This window comes from Phocoena sinus, chromosome 20, assembly GCF_008692025.1.
Source record: "Phocoena sinus isolate mPhoSin1 chromosome 20, mPhoSin1.pri, whole genome shotgun sequence".
NCBI classification, from domain to species: Eukaryota; Metazoa; Chordata; class Mammalia; order Artiodactyla; family Phocoenidae; genus Phocoena; species Phocoena sinus.
The window spans coordinates 13028179-13045401 of record NC_045782.1 but is presented as its reverse complement, the minus strand read 5'-3'; the positions used below and the strand labels follow the sequence as shown (position 1 = coordinate 13045401).

Sequence of the window (17223 nt, the reverse complement as noted above, 5' to 3'; positions counted from 1 at the left end):
ACAGGCAGATCTCAAAGCACTAATCTGATATTTACCCCAAGGTTTACTCAGCAGTCTCTGCCTTAGAGTCATGGAGTCCGCCTATGGCCTGACTCTGCAGCCCTTTCCCTCTCTCTGATGGGGTGGACTGCCTCTATGTCTTGGGTATCAGGTCCACCCACCTCATAATCCTAGGACCCAGCTTCAAACACTTTCCCACACAGCAGCTTTACCAAGGTTGGACATATTCCGTCTAGAAATACTGACATCAGGGCCTCCTAGTGATCCCAGTTACAAAAGCGGCATCAACTCATCAACACTACTCTTCTTTCCTTTTAACCTTTAAAGCTGGGTTTCTCAACCTTGACACTGTTGACATTTGGGGCCGGATAATTCTTAGCTGTGTGTGTGCAGGGGCTGTCTTGTGCACTGTCGGATGTTTAACAGCATCTCTGGCCTCCACCCTGAGTCATGACAATCAAAAAATGTCTCCAGACATTGCCAGATGTCCCCTGGGGAGCCAGATGACTCGTGCTTGATTACAGCTGCTTTAAAAGGAATAGGACCAGGGGAAGGAAGAGGCCCTGGAGCTGAGTGTGCTGAGAATGAGTGCTGAGGGGGTGTGTGTGAATAACTGTGGGGGGTGGGGGTGGGGCGGGGTGGGGGAGGGGACTGAGAAGAACCTCTATGAGGTGGCGGTGGCAGGTTGGCGGGGGCGGGGGCCTGGGCAAGTTCTCCCTGGGAAACTCCCTTCAGAGCTAAGAGCTTCCCCATATCTCCCAGGAGGAAATTCTAAAGTTTCAAGTTTGTCAGCAGAACAGAAGGAAGAACCTCTCCTAAACGGGAAATAAAGACGTGTCCACATGCTTAAAAGCACTGTAGAAAAAAAAAAGGGATACAGAGAAGAGCCTAATAAAAGAACGGTATGTGGCCTGGTGAAGTGCTAGGAAACAAGAGAAAGGCTTACCCATTGAAGAAGATTTGGGCCAGTTTGAAGAGTTCATGGCCCATCTCAACACTGGTTGGCCCGTGGCGAACCTCAACCACTCGGAGACTCTTCTGTAGATGGGCGGCTGACTTCTCCCAGTCCCCTGTAAAGAAAGGAAAATCTGGTTCCAGAAAAGAACCACAGTCAACTGTGGATGAACATTTTCAGGGTAAGGAAAGCTAAATGGAAGTGAGAGCAGCCTCAGTTGAAAGACTAAGAGAACCAACCAGACGAGGCTAAGATCATGACCAAACGCACAAGGCAGGGTCATTCCTTGGAGCGGAAGGTGAAGACACACATCTTACCTAAGGCAGCATAGGCCTGGGCCAGGTCATCCTCGATTTCTCCCACCACGCTGTGTTCCGCCAACAGGAAGCTCTCAGCAGCATGCCGGCATCCCAACAACAGCTGAATGGCTCGCTCTATCAATTCAAAGGAAAGTGGGCTCATTACAGACACAAACCCCCCCGTCTTAGAAATGAGAACCCAGCCCTTAAATTCTCTATGGGCTGGGCTGAATGTGGAAACCCCACTTTGTCTCCTTGGGTTGTGATCAACCCACAATTTTTGTTCCAATAAAGCTGTTCTCTTATGTTTTCTCTTTCAATAGCAAAAGGTGCTGGGTGAGGCCTCCCCACATTTACTGTGGGTTGCCAACTTCAGTTTGAAGTGGAATGACTATATTCCATTTATGGTCCTTATTTCTCTTGACTCAAAAATCTAAGCTAAAGGTCAACTTTCATAAAAATAGGGTAAATAAATTCCCAAGATGTCAAACTCTAAGGCAGAGTTTTCCAAGGTAATGAGGGGTTCCATCACTCCCTTTCTGGAAAAAGCAGGATACTTACACCCATTGGGCACATGCCCCAATGCCCTTTATTTTTCTTATTTTTTAAAACATTTATTTATTTATTTAATTTATTTTTGGCTGCCTCAGGTCTTAGTTGCCACACGTGGGATCTTTTGTTGTGGTGCGTGGGCTCCAGAGCATGGGCTCAGTAGTTGTGGCGCTCGGGCTCTCTAGTTGTGGCGCACGGGTTCCAGAGTGCTTGGGCTCTGCAGCTGTGGCATGTGGGCTCTCTAGTTGTGGTGCGTGGGCTCAGTAGTTGTGGTGCACAGGCTTAGTTGCCCCGCGGCATGTGGGATCCTAGTTCCCTGACCAGGGATCAAACCTGTCTCCCCTGCGTTGGAAGGCGGATTCTTAACCACTGGACCACCAGGGAAGTCCCCCCACTGCTCTTTAGAAGAGAGATGATGCTCTGATGAGGGCAGAACAATTTCTCTAGGAAATTAGGTCATGAGGCCCTCGAATTAAAATAAATGACACTGAACTTTTGGATATGCACAAAGATCACGGATGTCAGAGAACTCGTTAGCCTTTAACTAACTCTCTGATGCCTAAGAGAACAACAGCTTAAATCAGTTGGCCCTTTTCCAAGGACGCCACGCAAACTGAGCTGGTAAGGGTTTGGTCTCATTGGCCTACAAAGCCATCTTGTGGCTGGCATGGGGATAATTAAATTCAATTCTTCAGTCTTCACCGAGTATCCCTGAATTCAAGGTGATCTCAAAATGAAGAAAAGGGAAGGGGCTGGAGGACCAAAGCAGGGAGCCATTCTCACCTAGTTCGCCATTTCTGAGAAGCTTCCGGGCCATCCCCACCTGCCGCTGAAGGTCCTGTAGCTGAGAGACTAGGTGATCTCTGCTGACTGATTCCGTACAAGATGTGCTGCCACAGCTCAGAACATCATCTCCCTGTGGAAGTCAGTTTTGTCTTTATTCCTGTACCAGAGTCCACTAGTGACACTGCATGTGCTTACGTTACAGGACTGCTCCAGAGCTTCTGACCCTATGGGGGAAAGACTCCTGCAGTAACACACCATGACCAAGGGCAGACTGAATCTGGTTTGATGGCGGCAACTGCAATGAGAGCAGGAACCGATCCCTGCTTGAGATTTACTTTTTGCAACCAAATTAAACTGGTACAGACCACAATGTCTTTCCATCTTGATAGCCCCTCTCTTATTTCTCTTTGGGGCTGGGACTTTGGATGACAGACACATTTCTAGTGGTTATGAAAAAGCCATAAGGAAACCAACAGAAAAAAGGTGCTGGGTGAGGCCTGCCCACATTCGTCCTCGGGCTTGTGACTTCAGCTTTCCAACACAACCAGCTCCACGTTCTACTTACAGTTCTAAGACATTTGCTGTTTTTCAGATGCCAGAATCTGTGGCCCCATTTGGCAGTAGCAATGACTTCTCCGGAGGACCCTCTCCCACCCTCCCGAAGTCAGGGCTGGGGGCTGAGTGGGGAGCACGTGGCTCTGATCCGGCCCAAATGGCTGGGGGGAAACTGTGACTCTGATTTTCCTCCAGACGCAGGTATCAGGTTGATAAAACACAGTACGATTTTTGCCCAGATCTCTGTTAGAGTACATATGCTTTTATCCTTCTGGACCGGGGGAATCTGATGCTGGAGCTGCTAGCAGCCATCTGGTCACCACAGGAGGGAAGTCTGTCTGAGATTGGGCTAAATAATATAGAAAATGGAGCTGAGGGAGGTGGAAAGATAAATTAGGTCTTGGTGACATTATCTGCGCCCCTGGATCACGTTGTATTTGAAGTACCCCTACTCTGGGACTTCTGAGTGATTTACTTGAGCAAATAAATTCCCAGTCTCCCTGAACCCCAAATCAGTTTAGGTGGGATTTTCTGTTCTCTGCAAGAAAGAGATCACTAAATCCAACCTTTCCCTGTGGTTCCTGCAGGGGTGTAATCTATGTGCGGGCAAGATGGGCAAAAGGGAAGAGAGAGAACTGCTATCAGCACCTCTAAGTCCCAATGGCTTCCTCCTAAAGATTTAAGGCCTTCAGGCTGGATAACTGACCGCCAGGAAAAGCAAAGAGAAGGGAGGGGAGAAAGAGATTCACCTGCAGGAGTGCTCTGCAACGGTGACAACAGAAGGCTTCCCTCCCGGGCCCCTGCGAGGGTCTCTGCTTCTCACGTTCACAAGGGGGACAGTTGCAGTCAAAGAAATACTGAGACCTCAGCTTCTGGCGCCTCTCGGCAACACCCATCCTGCTCTCGTGGGGCCCTGCAGAGACACCACGCTTGGCCAATATTTAAAGCAAGAGAGCATCAAGCACTACTTAAAAAACTTTAGCTTAGCGGAGGGTCTGGTCAATCACTCATCATGCGACAGGGACCTTTCACTCAAACATTTGTGGAACTAGATATAGAAACAGGCTTCCAAGTTGCGAGGACAGGAAGAAAAAGAAACCAAGAAGTTGTTCCTGGCCTATTTTCAGAATAGGACATTTACAGGGATCAGCAGGGAGTGTCTACCCGATGGCGCAGATACAACAGGGCTTAGCAAGGCTTTTCTTCCCCATAAGTATGCACTGCCTCTGCCAGGGTGCAGACTCTGCACAGGTGAGGCACCTGCCCTGTGGCTTGCTCAGGTGAATTCACCCTGTCCTTTTCTGCTGGAGAAAGGCGGACAGGAGGGAGGACGGATGACTCACCATAGCAGTGGAGAATCTCTTGTCCTTTTTTAATCTGCTGAGATGCCCGAACGGTGGCGATGGTGCTAATGAAAGACACGCTGGTATTGGGGCTGCAGGAATGGTTCAGGAGGCTGACGACGGGGAACAGCCCCGTGGCAAGGCGCACCTGCCTGCTGTTCGTGATGAGGTTCTTTTCAGATCCTGAGAGTGCAAGAGGAAAAAGGGAAAAATGTGTCAGGACACTCATCCTGGCCTCACCCTCCATTCCTCAGAAGACGAGCTGGGCAATCGGGCCTGAAGCGCGGCTGAGTCAGAGCTCCACAAGCTGGATCCGAGATAAATCAGACGGAGCATGACTCAGAGCAAACTCTGGTTCCCGGGAAGCAAAGAGAATGAGCACTTGAAACGTCCACCAGAATCTTGGAACCTAACCACTGTGTCTCAGTACCACAAAAAATCCAAAGATTAGAATTTATAGAGAGTAATAAAAAAAGAATTATCAGTAGGGAGCCTTCCAGATAGACAGTTTCATAATGTTCCTGACAACATGGAAACCAGAGTACCAGATGAGGTTATTTCCTAAAGACTTTTATAGTCCAAGTGCTTTTGTTTAACTGGTCTTTGGTTGGTTAATAGAACAAGTAACCTAATTACTATCCTAAATAGGCCTGTCATACATTTAAAAAAATCAATATTTCTTATGCTCACCTCTTCATTCCGCCCTTTGTCCCAACTTGATGGGAAATCAGTCAAGCAGTAGTTCTCACTGAAAAAACTCTTTGGACCACTTCTATTCCAGACAGTCTCACGTCCCTAACCATCTCTTCTTTGAAGCACAATTAAACCAGCAATTTAACCACGTGATTGAAAATTAGGAAGGAAGGAAGAAAAAAGCCTCTAAGCAGTGAGGCTACTTCTGCACCAAGGCTCATGCACTTACATTCATGTGTGAATTCTCTGTATTCTGCTGCAGGCCCACTTCCTCTTATTTTAGCCACAGTTCGAACTGGCGTGGTTATTCAGTTTCTCAGCCCACCACAGTCCAGAAACAGAGAACTACTAAGAGGCAGGTTTTCTGCCAATGGCAAAGGAGATGGGGACAGACTGGAGGAGGAGGCAGAAAACTTATACAAGAATGACAGCCTCAGGCAAACAAAAACACTAGCACCACTCGGAGCTTAACCAGAGGTTCTCAGACTGACCCCGTACTTGCACGGGCTTTTGTCATAGCTAGCTATGTCTCAGGAGGATGCATGTACAGATAACCTTGGCATACAGAAAGGCTTAAATTGTGTTCAGCAGCCTTGGTGTAAGCATGAGGAGATAGTGTTTCTGACAAAGCTGGTTGAAATATGAACGATACTGGTACTTAGAGAGGAACTTTCAGTTTTCTGGAAAACTGATAAGCCATCAGATAATTGTGGTATCACCATATATGCCAGGAATCTCAATGCACCAATCACCAAATAATGCCGTCTAGGTACATATGAAATGAATAAAGAAAATACAAACCATCATGTGAAAATGTTCTAGAAAGGAAAACATTAACTATAAGGAATAATATTGTCTCTCTGCAGACGATTCTATTACCTGCTGCTGTGGAAGACAAGAATTAGAACAAGTAAATAAAATTCGCAGGAAACCTAAATGACTCAATTTTAGTCAACAATTCTACAAATTGTATTGAAATCTTTCATTAGAGCTTCTCCTAAAAGCTTAACTGATTTTAGTGTCCCCTCCCCCTCCCCCTTGTCCAATGCCTACCTTCTGGTACATGTAGCAATGAGCAGCAGAAATGCTAAAAGGTAAGGAGGCAGCGGGAAGGAGCAGTGCAGGGCACAAACAGTTTGTCGTCTGAATAGTCAGCCTCTGCATAATTAGAAGTCGACTTGCATTCCCAACTACTGATACCTGGCAATCTATATTAGAAGAGCTGCTAAAATTTTCCCAGAGAAAATTATCACAGTACACATGAGTAATGTCAGCTTCGTGAATTATTTATGGATTATCCTCTAACAGAAGTAGGCCCAAGAACAGAGTGGGGTGAGTATTTATGTCAGAGTTGAATTTCTCTCTAATTATCTCTACAAAATTAAGTATTGATTTTAAAAATTATTCATTATCTTGCATTAGTCACCTGTTAGCAGAGATCGTAGAAAGTGAGAATGTGTATGTACCTTTACCAAATTTAATATGTGATATTTTGTGCACAAAACAAACAAAAAACAAAAAAAGAGGGCCTGAATATTTTACGAAAAGTGTACCTCGCTAATATTCTTAGTACATTTAGTAAAGAAAAAACGGTTCATTCACAATACTTTCAGAATATACCTATTCTGGTAGATACTTTACAAAACAAGAAATTTTTGTGTAAGAAAAGTAATCAAGGACCCACAGTGAAGGTGGATTCCTCGGTTGCTGAAAGCAAACGGCAGTGAACTGATCTGAACTTCCATAGAACCTCATTAAGCCCCGTGAATCTAGATACATCACGAATACGCCATTCCCACCGAGAGAGATAACACACACACCAAGGTCCGGAATGCCATCAGTGGCCAGTTCCATCCCTTAAAATAAGTACCAAAGAGAGATTTCTGAGGAACTTTGATTAAATAGGATCTATACAAAGATAATAACATACATTTTTATAGATTTTTGTCAAAGTCTATCCAAGTTAACACTTTAATCCTTCTTCTGTGCTACTAATGAAACAGCTGCTAATGAAATTCAATGAGAACACTAAACTGGGAGGTGTTGGAACCCCAAAGAAATAATAAAAACGGATGAAACAAGATTAGAAATATTAGCAGACTGAGACAAAATTAGACTGAATTAAAAAATGAAAGTGAACGTTGCTGGTGGGTGTGTAACTGGTACAACTTTCCTGGAGGGCAATATGTACCAAGTGCCTTAAAAATGTTCATGTAAAAAAATGCTCATCATTTGAACTATTTTGTTTAAAGGAACTAATTAAATTAAAAAAGAAATACATGGCAGTGAGAAAAAAAATTTAAAAACTGAAAATTATAGAGAAAATAACAGTCATTATAATCCTCTCAGTCACCTGTAAGATTTTGGTGCATTTTCTTAGTCTTCTTTCTAGCCTTATATATGGACTTTTAACATAATTGGCAACATGGTGCACATGATGATTTGTAAGTTATTTCTTTCTTTTTTTTTTTTTTTTTTGCGGTACGCGGGCCTCTCACTGTTGTGGCCTCTCCCGTTGCGGAGGCTCAGCGGCCATGGCTCACGGGCCTAGCCACTCTGCGGCATGTGGGATCTTCCCGGACCGGGGCTCGAACCTGTGCCCCCTGCATTGGCAGGCGGACTCCCAACCACTGCGCCACCAGGGAAGCCCATCTTTTTAAAAATTATTATTTTTTATTTTACTTTTAAAATACATTTATTTATTTATTTTTGCTGTGTTGGGTCTTTGTTGCTGTGCGTGGGCTTTCTCTAGCTGCGGCGAGCGGGGGCTACTCTTCATTGCCGTGTGCGGGCTTCTCATTGTGGTGGCTTCTCCTGTTGTGGAGCACAGGCTCTAGGCGCGTAGGCTTCAGTAGTTGCGGCATGCGGGCTCAGTAGCTGTGGCTCACGGGCTCTAGAGCGCAGGCTCAGCATTTGTGGTGCACAGGCTTAGTTGCTCCGCAGCATGTGGGATCTTCCTGGACCAGGGCTCAAACCCGTGTCCCCTGCATTGCCAGGCGGATTCTTAACCATTGTGCCACCAGGGAAGCCCTGTAAGTAATTTCTTTTTCACTTACTATATCATGGCCTTTTCTTTATACCCTAACCTGAAATGTATATTAAAATTAAAAAAAGGACTTCTCTGGTGGTGCAGTGGTTAAGAATCTGCCTGCCAATGCATTGGACATGGGTTCGATCCCTGCTCCGGGAAGATCCCAAATGCCCCAGAGCAACTAAGCCAGCGAGCCACAACTACTGAGCACATGTGCCACAACTACTGAAGCCCGCACACCTAGAGCCTGTGTTCTGTGGAGAAGCCACTGCAATGAGAAGCCTGCGCACCGCAACGAAGAGTAGCCCCCGCTCGCCACAACTAGAGAAAGCCCGTGTGCAGCAAGGAAGACCCAACACAGCCAAAAATTTAAAAAAATTAAAAAATAAAAATGACCTGCATAGTTGCTAGAAACGTTCTCTCATTTTGTCACTCACATTTTAATTTTTGTTTATGGGTGTTTGGAGGTGGCGAGTGTTAAAATAACAACTATTTCATTTGCTTACAATGCTGTGTGCCAGCAACTTTGCTTGGGCTCAGTTGAACATTTTTTCTGCTAGTCTTGCCTGGGATTACCCATATGATTGCAGTCATCTGGCACGTGGTCTTTTGTCCTCAGGGAGGCTAGCCCAGGCTTGTTCACAGTCCACACCATCATTTTAAGAAGGTAACAATGGCAGCTGCAAGGTCTCTTTTAAGGCTTAGACTCATTAAGTCACATAACATCACTTGTACGGCATTCCAATGGTCAAAGCAAGATTCAGCAGGGGAAATAGACTCTACCCCTTGATGGGAGAAAAATCGATGTCAAGTTGCAAAGGGGCAAACATACAGGGATGGGAGGAACTGTTGTAGTCATTTTTGCAAAGAGTCTTCCCTAGAGGCCTAGAGGTTCATCTAGTCCTCTTATTATCCATATGAAGATACTGACCCACACAAAGGTTCAGTACCCTGAGCTAAGAGTAAGTGGTTAGACTGAGTGGAACAGGAACTCAGGTCTGCTGCCTCCTAGTCCAATGTTTTCATTCCTTCAAGGACCTCTTTCACCCACATTCTCTGTCTTCTTTTCTGATTACAGTGTTTTTGAAATTTGGTATTTAAGTTAAATCTAGCTATCTTCTAATTACCTAAATTTGGTATTATATACTTTAGAAAGCTTCTCTTACCACCTTAAAACTACGTAAAAGTTCATTTATCTTTTTCTAGGTATTTTATGGTTTAATTTATTAATTATTATTATTATTATTTGGCTGAGCCGCGTGGCTTGTGGGATCTTAGTTCCCCAACCAGAGATTGAACCTGGGCCCTTGGCAGTGGAAGCTTGGAGAACCACCACTGGACTGCCAGGGAATTTCCTGAATTTTTAACTTTTTAATGGCTTTTTAATGGAAGAAAGAATCTAATACTTTTGGGGGGCTATCACATTAGTGCCATGTTGTTTTTAATTACTGTAGCTCAATGCTGATATGAAATCTGATAGTACCAAGCCCCTTCAGTACTCTTTAAAACAAAAAGGCTTTTTTTTTTTAATGTTTATTTATTTACTTACTTACTGATTTTAGCTGTACCAGGTCTTAGTTGCGGCAATGTGGGATCTTTAGTTGTGGCATGTAGGCTCTTAGTTGTGGCAGGCGGGCTTCTTAGCTGCGGTATGCAAACTCTTAGCTGTGGCATGCATGCGGGATCTAGTTCCCCGACCAGGGATCGAACCTGGGGCCCCTGCACTGGGAGTGCAGAGTCTTGCCCACTGGACCACCAGGGAAGTCCCACAAAAAGGCTATTCTTACCCATTTATTTAAGATGAACTTTAGAATCATTGTCAAATTTTAAGAAAAATCCAACTGTGATTTTGTTGGAAACTGCATTAGACTGATTAGGTTAATGTGGGGAAATTGCCATTTTTACAGTGTTCCGTGTTTCCTTCTAAGCATCTGGCATGTCTCTGCATTTATCCAAGCCTTCTTTTATAACCCTCCAAATTAAAATATCCTTGCATTCTGGAAGAAATCCTACTTGGTCATGTCTGATTGTTCCTTTAATAAACTGCTGGATGTGACATAGCAGTGATTTTTTTTCAGGGTTTCTACATCCATATTCACATGTGAGACTGGTCTATAGTTTTTACTCTGGGCTTTGTAAAATGAGTGGGAAAGGGTTCTCGGTTCCTCCATGCCCTAGAACAGTTTATACTGTATAAAAACGATCTGTTCCTTGATATTTTTTCTTTTTATCTTTAAAAAATGTAGCTAAATATGTTCCTTAAAAGTTTTAAAGAACTCACATGAAAAAGAGGGGGTCTGGCTTGTTTTTTTTTTTTTTTTTCGGTACACGGTTCTCTCACTGTTGTGGCCTCTCCCGTTGCGGAGCACAGGCTCTGGATGCGCAGGCTCAGCGGCCATGGCTCACGGGCCCAGCCGCTCTGCGGCACATGGGATCTTCCCGGACCGGGGCATGAACCCATGGTCCCCTGCATCAGCAGGTGGACTCTCAACCACTGCGCCACCAGGGAAGCCCCTGGCTTGTTTTTATGGAACTATTTTGATAACTTTTTCAATTTCTTCTACAATTACTAGATTTTTAAAGTATTTTCCTCCCTCTGGAAAAATTTAGGCAATTTATATTTTTCCATAAAGTTGTTTATTTACTATTTTCCAATTCAATAATCTAAAATTGTATTAAATATTTGCTATAAATTTTAGAATGAATTTATATTATGGCTATATCCCCTTCATCGTTTCCAATTTTGTGGTGTTTTCCCCTAGATTTCTTACTTAGATTTGCCAAATCTTTGTCTCTATCAGGAGTCTGTAAATTGTAGCCTATGTGCCAAATCCTGCCTGGTGCCTCTTTTTGTACATATGTGGTCTAAGAACGGTTTTGACTTCTTTTTTTTGGCCACACCATGAGGCTTGTGGAATCTTAGTTCCCCAGTCAGGGACTGAACCTGGGCCCTCGGCAGTGAGAGCGTGGAGTCCTAACCACTGGACCACCAGGGAATTCCTGTTTTTACGTGTTTTAAATGGTTGACAAAAGGTGAAAGGAATAATTCTCGTGACATGAAAAATTTTAGGAAATTCAACTTTCAGTGTCAATAATAAACTTTTATTGGAGTCTAGCCAGGCTCACTCGTATGTATACTTTCTACAGTTGCTTTCATGCTACAAGGGCAGTTGAGCAGTTGCAAAAGAGACCATAAGGCCTGCAAAGCCCCAAATATTTACTACGTGGCGCTTTACAGAAAAAGTTGGCCAAACCCTGGTCTATAGGACACAAGCTTTGGTGGATATATCTCTGAATCCCCTATTTTATTATGTTATCTTGGTTTCCAGATCCTTATTGTTAATATATTTGATCAAAGTCAGAGTGGTATATTAAAGTTTCTTGTACCTATGGAGTTTTTGCCAGTTTCTCCTTGTATACTCAGTCATTTTTGTTTTATAGACACAATCTCTATGTTCCCGAGAGCTAAGGCTGATGATATACTGCAAAAGAGTCTCCTTTACAAAAATAAAACGCCTTCTTTGTTTTACTATATATCGTACCTTGAGCCCTACTGTTTCATATTAATATTAATACCCTGATTTACTTGTGATTCCTGACATGTCTTGCCCACTTTGTGTTAAGTGTCACTTTTGTAAACAGAATATACTTGGATTTTAATCTTTTTGACCCATTCTGAAAGATTAATTTAAGAGTTTAGCCCATTTTTATTTACTATTATAGACTCATTTTTATCATCTCCCTATCTTTTACTCTGTGAACTATTTTTTTTAATGTTTTTTTTTTCCCTAGAATGAAGGGAAAGGTTCACAACCGATTTAAAATTTACTAGAATAAAGTTACCACCATGTGAATAACTGTTTTTAATTTTAAAAATATAGAACAGTTCAAAGAAAAATGTAGCAATCACCCATATTTCCACTATCAGAATTCATCATTGTTAATTAAGATTTTGGTATTTTTACTTCTAGTGTTATTTTTTTCTATGTGTATATATATATATATATATATTTAAAACATCATATAAATAAGAATAAATCATGCATAAAATATTAGAACCTCATAGATGAAGACAGAGTCTCCAATCCTCTTTCCGTCACTCCAGGTCTCCAGTATTATGCTACGTATCTATTTTTCTAGTCCTTTTTAGCCACAGAAAATACACGTATTTCTGGCTATACACAGTCTTCCTACCAAACTTAACTCTTAACAACTTGTGAAAAATTTTACTCAACACCTGCTAGGCAAATAAAAAATGGACTGTAATGAAATCTCATGCACAGGGAGCAACAAATTTTAGGCTAAGATTCTCTGACTGTAAGAGGGAGGCCAATGAAGGAAGGTGGATGGAAAACACTTTCGTCTGTCCCTATCGCTCTGCCATCCTGCCTCAGGGATTCAGCCTGAGTGAGTGGTCACTGCTACTGTTTACCCAGAAAATAGTTTCCATAGTTTTTAGAGCTACTGACATTTACATCTTTTTTGTATGTTCTACTAAGTATTTTAGAGGCAAGACACAACAGAATCGAGAGTTGGCAGCTTTCTGCCGTATTATCTGGAAGCTCCATATACTATCTTTTATATTCAGAGAAACAAAAAATGAAAACAGTAGTTTTTAAAATGCCAGTGAATGTACCCTAGGGGAAACGTAATTCTGGGAAAACACTCAACGGATACATATTTTAGAAGGTAGCAATGGCTCAAAGCAGCAAAAGCAGAGAAGAAAACGGAGACTAGCTTGCAGTGTGATTCTGTTGTATTACGGGATGAGGCCAGTGCTATTTCTGGATGTTCCATGCACTTCAGGATGCGGAATTGAGTTCTGCCCCAAAATACCTCTAGTGAAATACTATACACTATATAACTTGGCAGCTGAATTAAAATTAAAGATAAAAATATATAAACAAAAGGTTGACAGAATTCTAGATAGATTACCTAATATGACACGATCAGAAGAGTTACGCATGTATATAGTTCAGTGAAGCCACATTTAATATTAATCTGCCTATAAATCCTAGGTGTAGATATGACCTAATTCCTCCCCTCCACAGGGTTAATTAGGAAATTGAGAAAAGTATAATGAGCTGATTGAATCGAAACACATTATCTGCTAAAATGGAGATCACACAATAGAAATACTGGAAACACCATTTCTTTTCTAATAATAGTACCCATCGTCAGTACAGTTGTATTAGAGATGGCACTCATGATGCTGGGCACGTGCAACCTCCCCATCTACCTTAACAGCCTCTTCTATAGGGTCTGGTTCAGGAAAGCAGGGCTAGGCTGGTCTGTGTCTAGAGGTGGCCCCCAGATTTTTGGCCCCCTGACCAGAAGCCAGCCCAAACACAGGCTGGCCAACAGCTTACAGCAGCATTGTATGAAAAGCTGTGATGGGCCAGATTCCTCTCTCGGAAATTTAAAACAGAAGAATGGGAGAAAACCTGGCAATTGAAAACAGAAGAGAGTAGCTGAGTCAAAGGAGTGAGTTAAGATTCTGATACCTTAACTACAGACCCTGCTCCTTCTGCAGTCTTGTTTATCCATTGTTTCAGCTTTCCTCCACAATCAGAAATTAATAGTGTACTAGGTTTCTTTTTTAAACAGTGTAGTTTTTTTTTTTAAGATTTTTTTTTGATGTGGACCTTTTTTTTTTTTAAGTCTTTATTGAATTTGTTACAATATTGCTTCTGTTTTATGTTTTGGTTCCTTGGTCATGAGGCCCGTGGGGTCTTAGCTCCCCGACCAGGGATTGAACTTGCACCCCCTGCATTGGAAGGCGAAGTCTCAACCGCTGGACTGCCAGGGAAGTACCCCCCCTTTTTTTTTTTTTTTTTGGTAATAGGGTTTTAAAGTATTTTTACAAACACACACATCAGCTTCACAACTCTGTAAAGTTCGGTGCGATTAAACTACCCATTTTACAGATGAGAAAGCTGAGGCAGAGTAGGATCAAAATAATTTGAGGTCACATAGCTACGCAATGGCATAATCGTAAGACAGTTGTTTTCTCCCTTAGGCCACTGATTTGTTTGAATGCTACTGTTCTCCTTTACAGTCCTTTCTCCGCAAACACTAGCTACATCAAGAAGAATATTGTAAGGCAGAAAAAAGAGTTTCCCTCTTACCTGTTTGCTGTATGGTTGTTATTGCCTGAGCATTACACTGTAGCTGTAACATGTGTCTCAGCATGGCCACTCCCCAAATATTCAACTCTGGGTACAACACAGGAGCCGCCGCTGCTTTCAGCTTAGACGATTTCAGACCTGTTGTGAAGACCTGTAGACTGGCTGCTTCGAGCTGCCTGCACAGTGCAGAAACACTCAGAGCACAGAGGAATTTGTGTACAGGGCTATGGTTTCCGGTATGGGGTAAAAGGCTGAAGACAGCATTATAATTATTTTCATACTTCCCGTTAATATCACACCCAGGAATCGGGGTCTCAACTGTTTTGCCCTTGTTTTTACTCTCCCCTCCCAGGTCATAGCTGAGTATTTGCGCCAGATTCTTGCTTTCAGGTAAACAGGTATCCCTGTTAGTAATCTCACCACAAAGCTTATTTATGACTTTGCCAGCTTCCTCAAATCTAGCTAAAAGAGTCGACCTCAGGGCAATGTGGCAAAAAACACCCAGTGTGAGAAGCAGCCCCCCTAGAGAACACTCTATACTATGGTAGAGATCCCAGGCCTGCTGCATACACTCTTGGCTGCAATACTTGGCATAGCTGCATCCATCACAGGGAACTGGGGCCAAAGTGTGCTTCAAACATCGGTGACAGTAGAGGTCCCCATTGGTAGCTCTGGTATCCCACTTGCTCTCGAGGCCACGATGCCACGGTGGCATTTCTCCTGGGTTAAGTACACTCACAAAAGCATCCTCTTTCACCAGAAGCTCTCCTGGGAGAATATCTTTTGTGGCAACCAGATAGCGGCCTTTTAAAGGGTCTGTACATAAGCTGACAGATGATGATGTGCTGGAAATCTGTTCATTCTCTTCCCTTAGGTCCACATCCTCAAAGGCTTTGGTTAGAGCTGCTGGGGAGGTTTCTGTGAGATTCTCCTTTTCCTGTACCTTTACTTTCAGACGACAGAGGGTTCTCTGCAGAACCTGAAATTGGGAAGCTGCTAGGGTTGGTTTGGCAGCAAAGTTACTTTCAAGATCACTGATGGTCTGGCTTGCCTCGTGTGGTCTCCCCAGGGTCACCAGACACTCCGCCTTACGCAACAGCAACTTGGCTTGCAATCTTTCTGGATATCCATGCGTCTGTGCTCTGACGATGTCTTTAAGGCATGTCTGCAAACAGAAAGAAAGTCCCAAAATGACCCTTGGTCCCTACTCTTAAATGTCCACTTGAAGGTCTTAACAAAAATCTACAAGTTAAGGATTATTAAAAATGGAACAACTACAATCATGTACTTATTTCTTTAAATCATATTCTACTGCGATCTTTTTTTTTTTTTTTGCGGTACGCGGGCCTCTCACTGTTGCGGCCTCTCCCGTTGCGGAGCACAGGCTCCGGACGCGCAGGTTCAGCGGCCATGGCTCACGGGCCCAGCCGCTCCGTGGCATGTGGGATCTTCCCGGACCGGGGCACGAACCCGTGTCCCCTGCCCCAGCAGGCGGACTCTCAACCACTGCGCCACCAGGGAAGCCCTACTGTGATCTTTTAATTGAATGATTAGAAACAGATGCTGAAGATATTATGTTTAACTGTCATTAAACATTTCTGATTCTCAGGAAAAAAGTCTTACAGATAGAAGAAGCACAGTATGAGGATTAAGAGGGCATCCCAGTGCGGACTCTGCCTCTTGCTAGCTGTATGACCTTGTGCAAATGAATGAATTTCTCAGTGTCTTAGTTTTCTCATCTGAAAAACAGGGATAATAATACCTCACAGGATAGAAATAAAAATGAAAATAAGGTAATATATCTAAAGTGTTAAAAAGATGCCTGGAACACAGTATGTGCTCAATACATGGGAATCATTACTGTAAGAAGTAACAATATAGGGAAGTTATAAAGGGCTAAATGTTTCACAAGGCCTTCCCACTGCTGTCTATAGTAGCCCAGGCCTTTCTTGCTTAGGGCCTGGACTTAGATTCTTGCTCTTCTCTCTTAGTCCAAAGGGCTTAAGTGTGAACTTGTGGTGACTCAAATAGTTCTTGACTCTAGGGTATACTTTAAATTTTTGTAGAATTCCAAAATGGATGTGCCCAAGTGGCATTTTAGAGTTTGTCCTTAGACCTCAATTTGGGGATAAGGAGGAAGCCACTCATCTGAAGTCCCCCCACTCAACAGGCATTTCAGTGCAACTTTTACTTTCCCACTCAAAATTTATATTGAGGGTGAGACTTATTATTGCAGGGATATTCTTGAACATGCTCATCTACTTATTAAAAAAAACACCCTGAACAAGTAAATAGTTTGCGAACACTTGGAACCTGAAGTATTATTAGCGACGTATCTCACAGCTGATCTTGACACTGAGCATTGCTGACCCACTGGATAGAGTCCACGGCCCTGGGGAATGTGCATGTCTCTTTTCTACCAACCCACACTACCCCATGTAATCACCTGAGACAGGTGAAGTGAATCCGGAGAAAGAACAAGTTCGGGAAGTATCAATTTGTTTCCAATTCAACCAGTTCCAACTTTAGCTTTCTAATGTAGAAGCAGGGATGAAGGTCTAGTCCTCCAGGGAAGCCCCCTGCAGATCCTCTCCAATCACACCAGGCATCCTGATACTCACCTCATACTGGCCCAGGTGGAAGAGGGCTGCAGAGCGATTGGCGTAACACAGTGAAATGTCCTCAGAGTTGGGCCTTGAATGCGATACTCCCTGCAGGACAATGAACCGGTTAAAGGTATACATGGAAACTAGCATCTTTAGAGTTTTTTTTTTTTTCCCGGATAATAGGGGCTCTACTACTAAAGACTGTATGAAATTGGTTGTCACTGGATCTCTTTGTGCTTCACCTGCTTCATTTTTAACTACCTTAGAGCAGAGGT

At 43.2% G+C, this 17223-nt stretch overlaps 1 protein-coding gene across 1 annotated transcript in view; it reads right to left on the bottom strand.

Annotated features, from left to right (window-relative positions):
* Window positions 1-17223, bottom strand: part of SMYD4 (SET and MYND domain containing 4) — a 43644-nt gene that overhangs the window by 2453 nt on the left and 23968 nt on the right. The window contains exons 4-10 of the mRNA XM_032616863.1: window positions 16964-17053; window positions 14343-15507; window positions 4491-4673; window positions 3897-4060; window positions 2590-2722; window positions 1273-1389; window positions 947-1070 (exon numbers count right to left, since the gene is read on the bottom strand). Coding sequence (XP_032472754.1) covers window positions 947-1070; window positions 1273-1389; window positions 2590-2722; window positions 3897-4060; window positions 4491-4673; window positions 14343-15507; window positions 16964-17053 — 1976 coding nt within the window. The remainder of the gene's footprint in view (window positions 1-946; window positions 1071-1272; window positions 1390-2589; window positions 2723-3896; window positions 4061-4490; window positions 4674-14342; window positions 15508-16963; window positions 17054-17223) is intronic.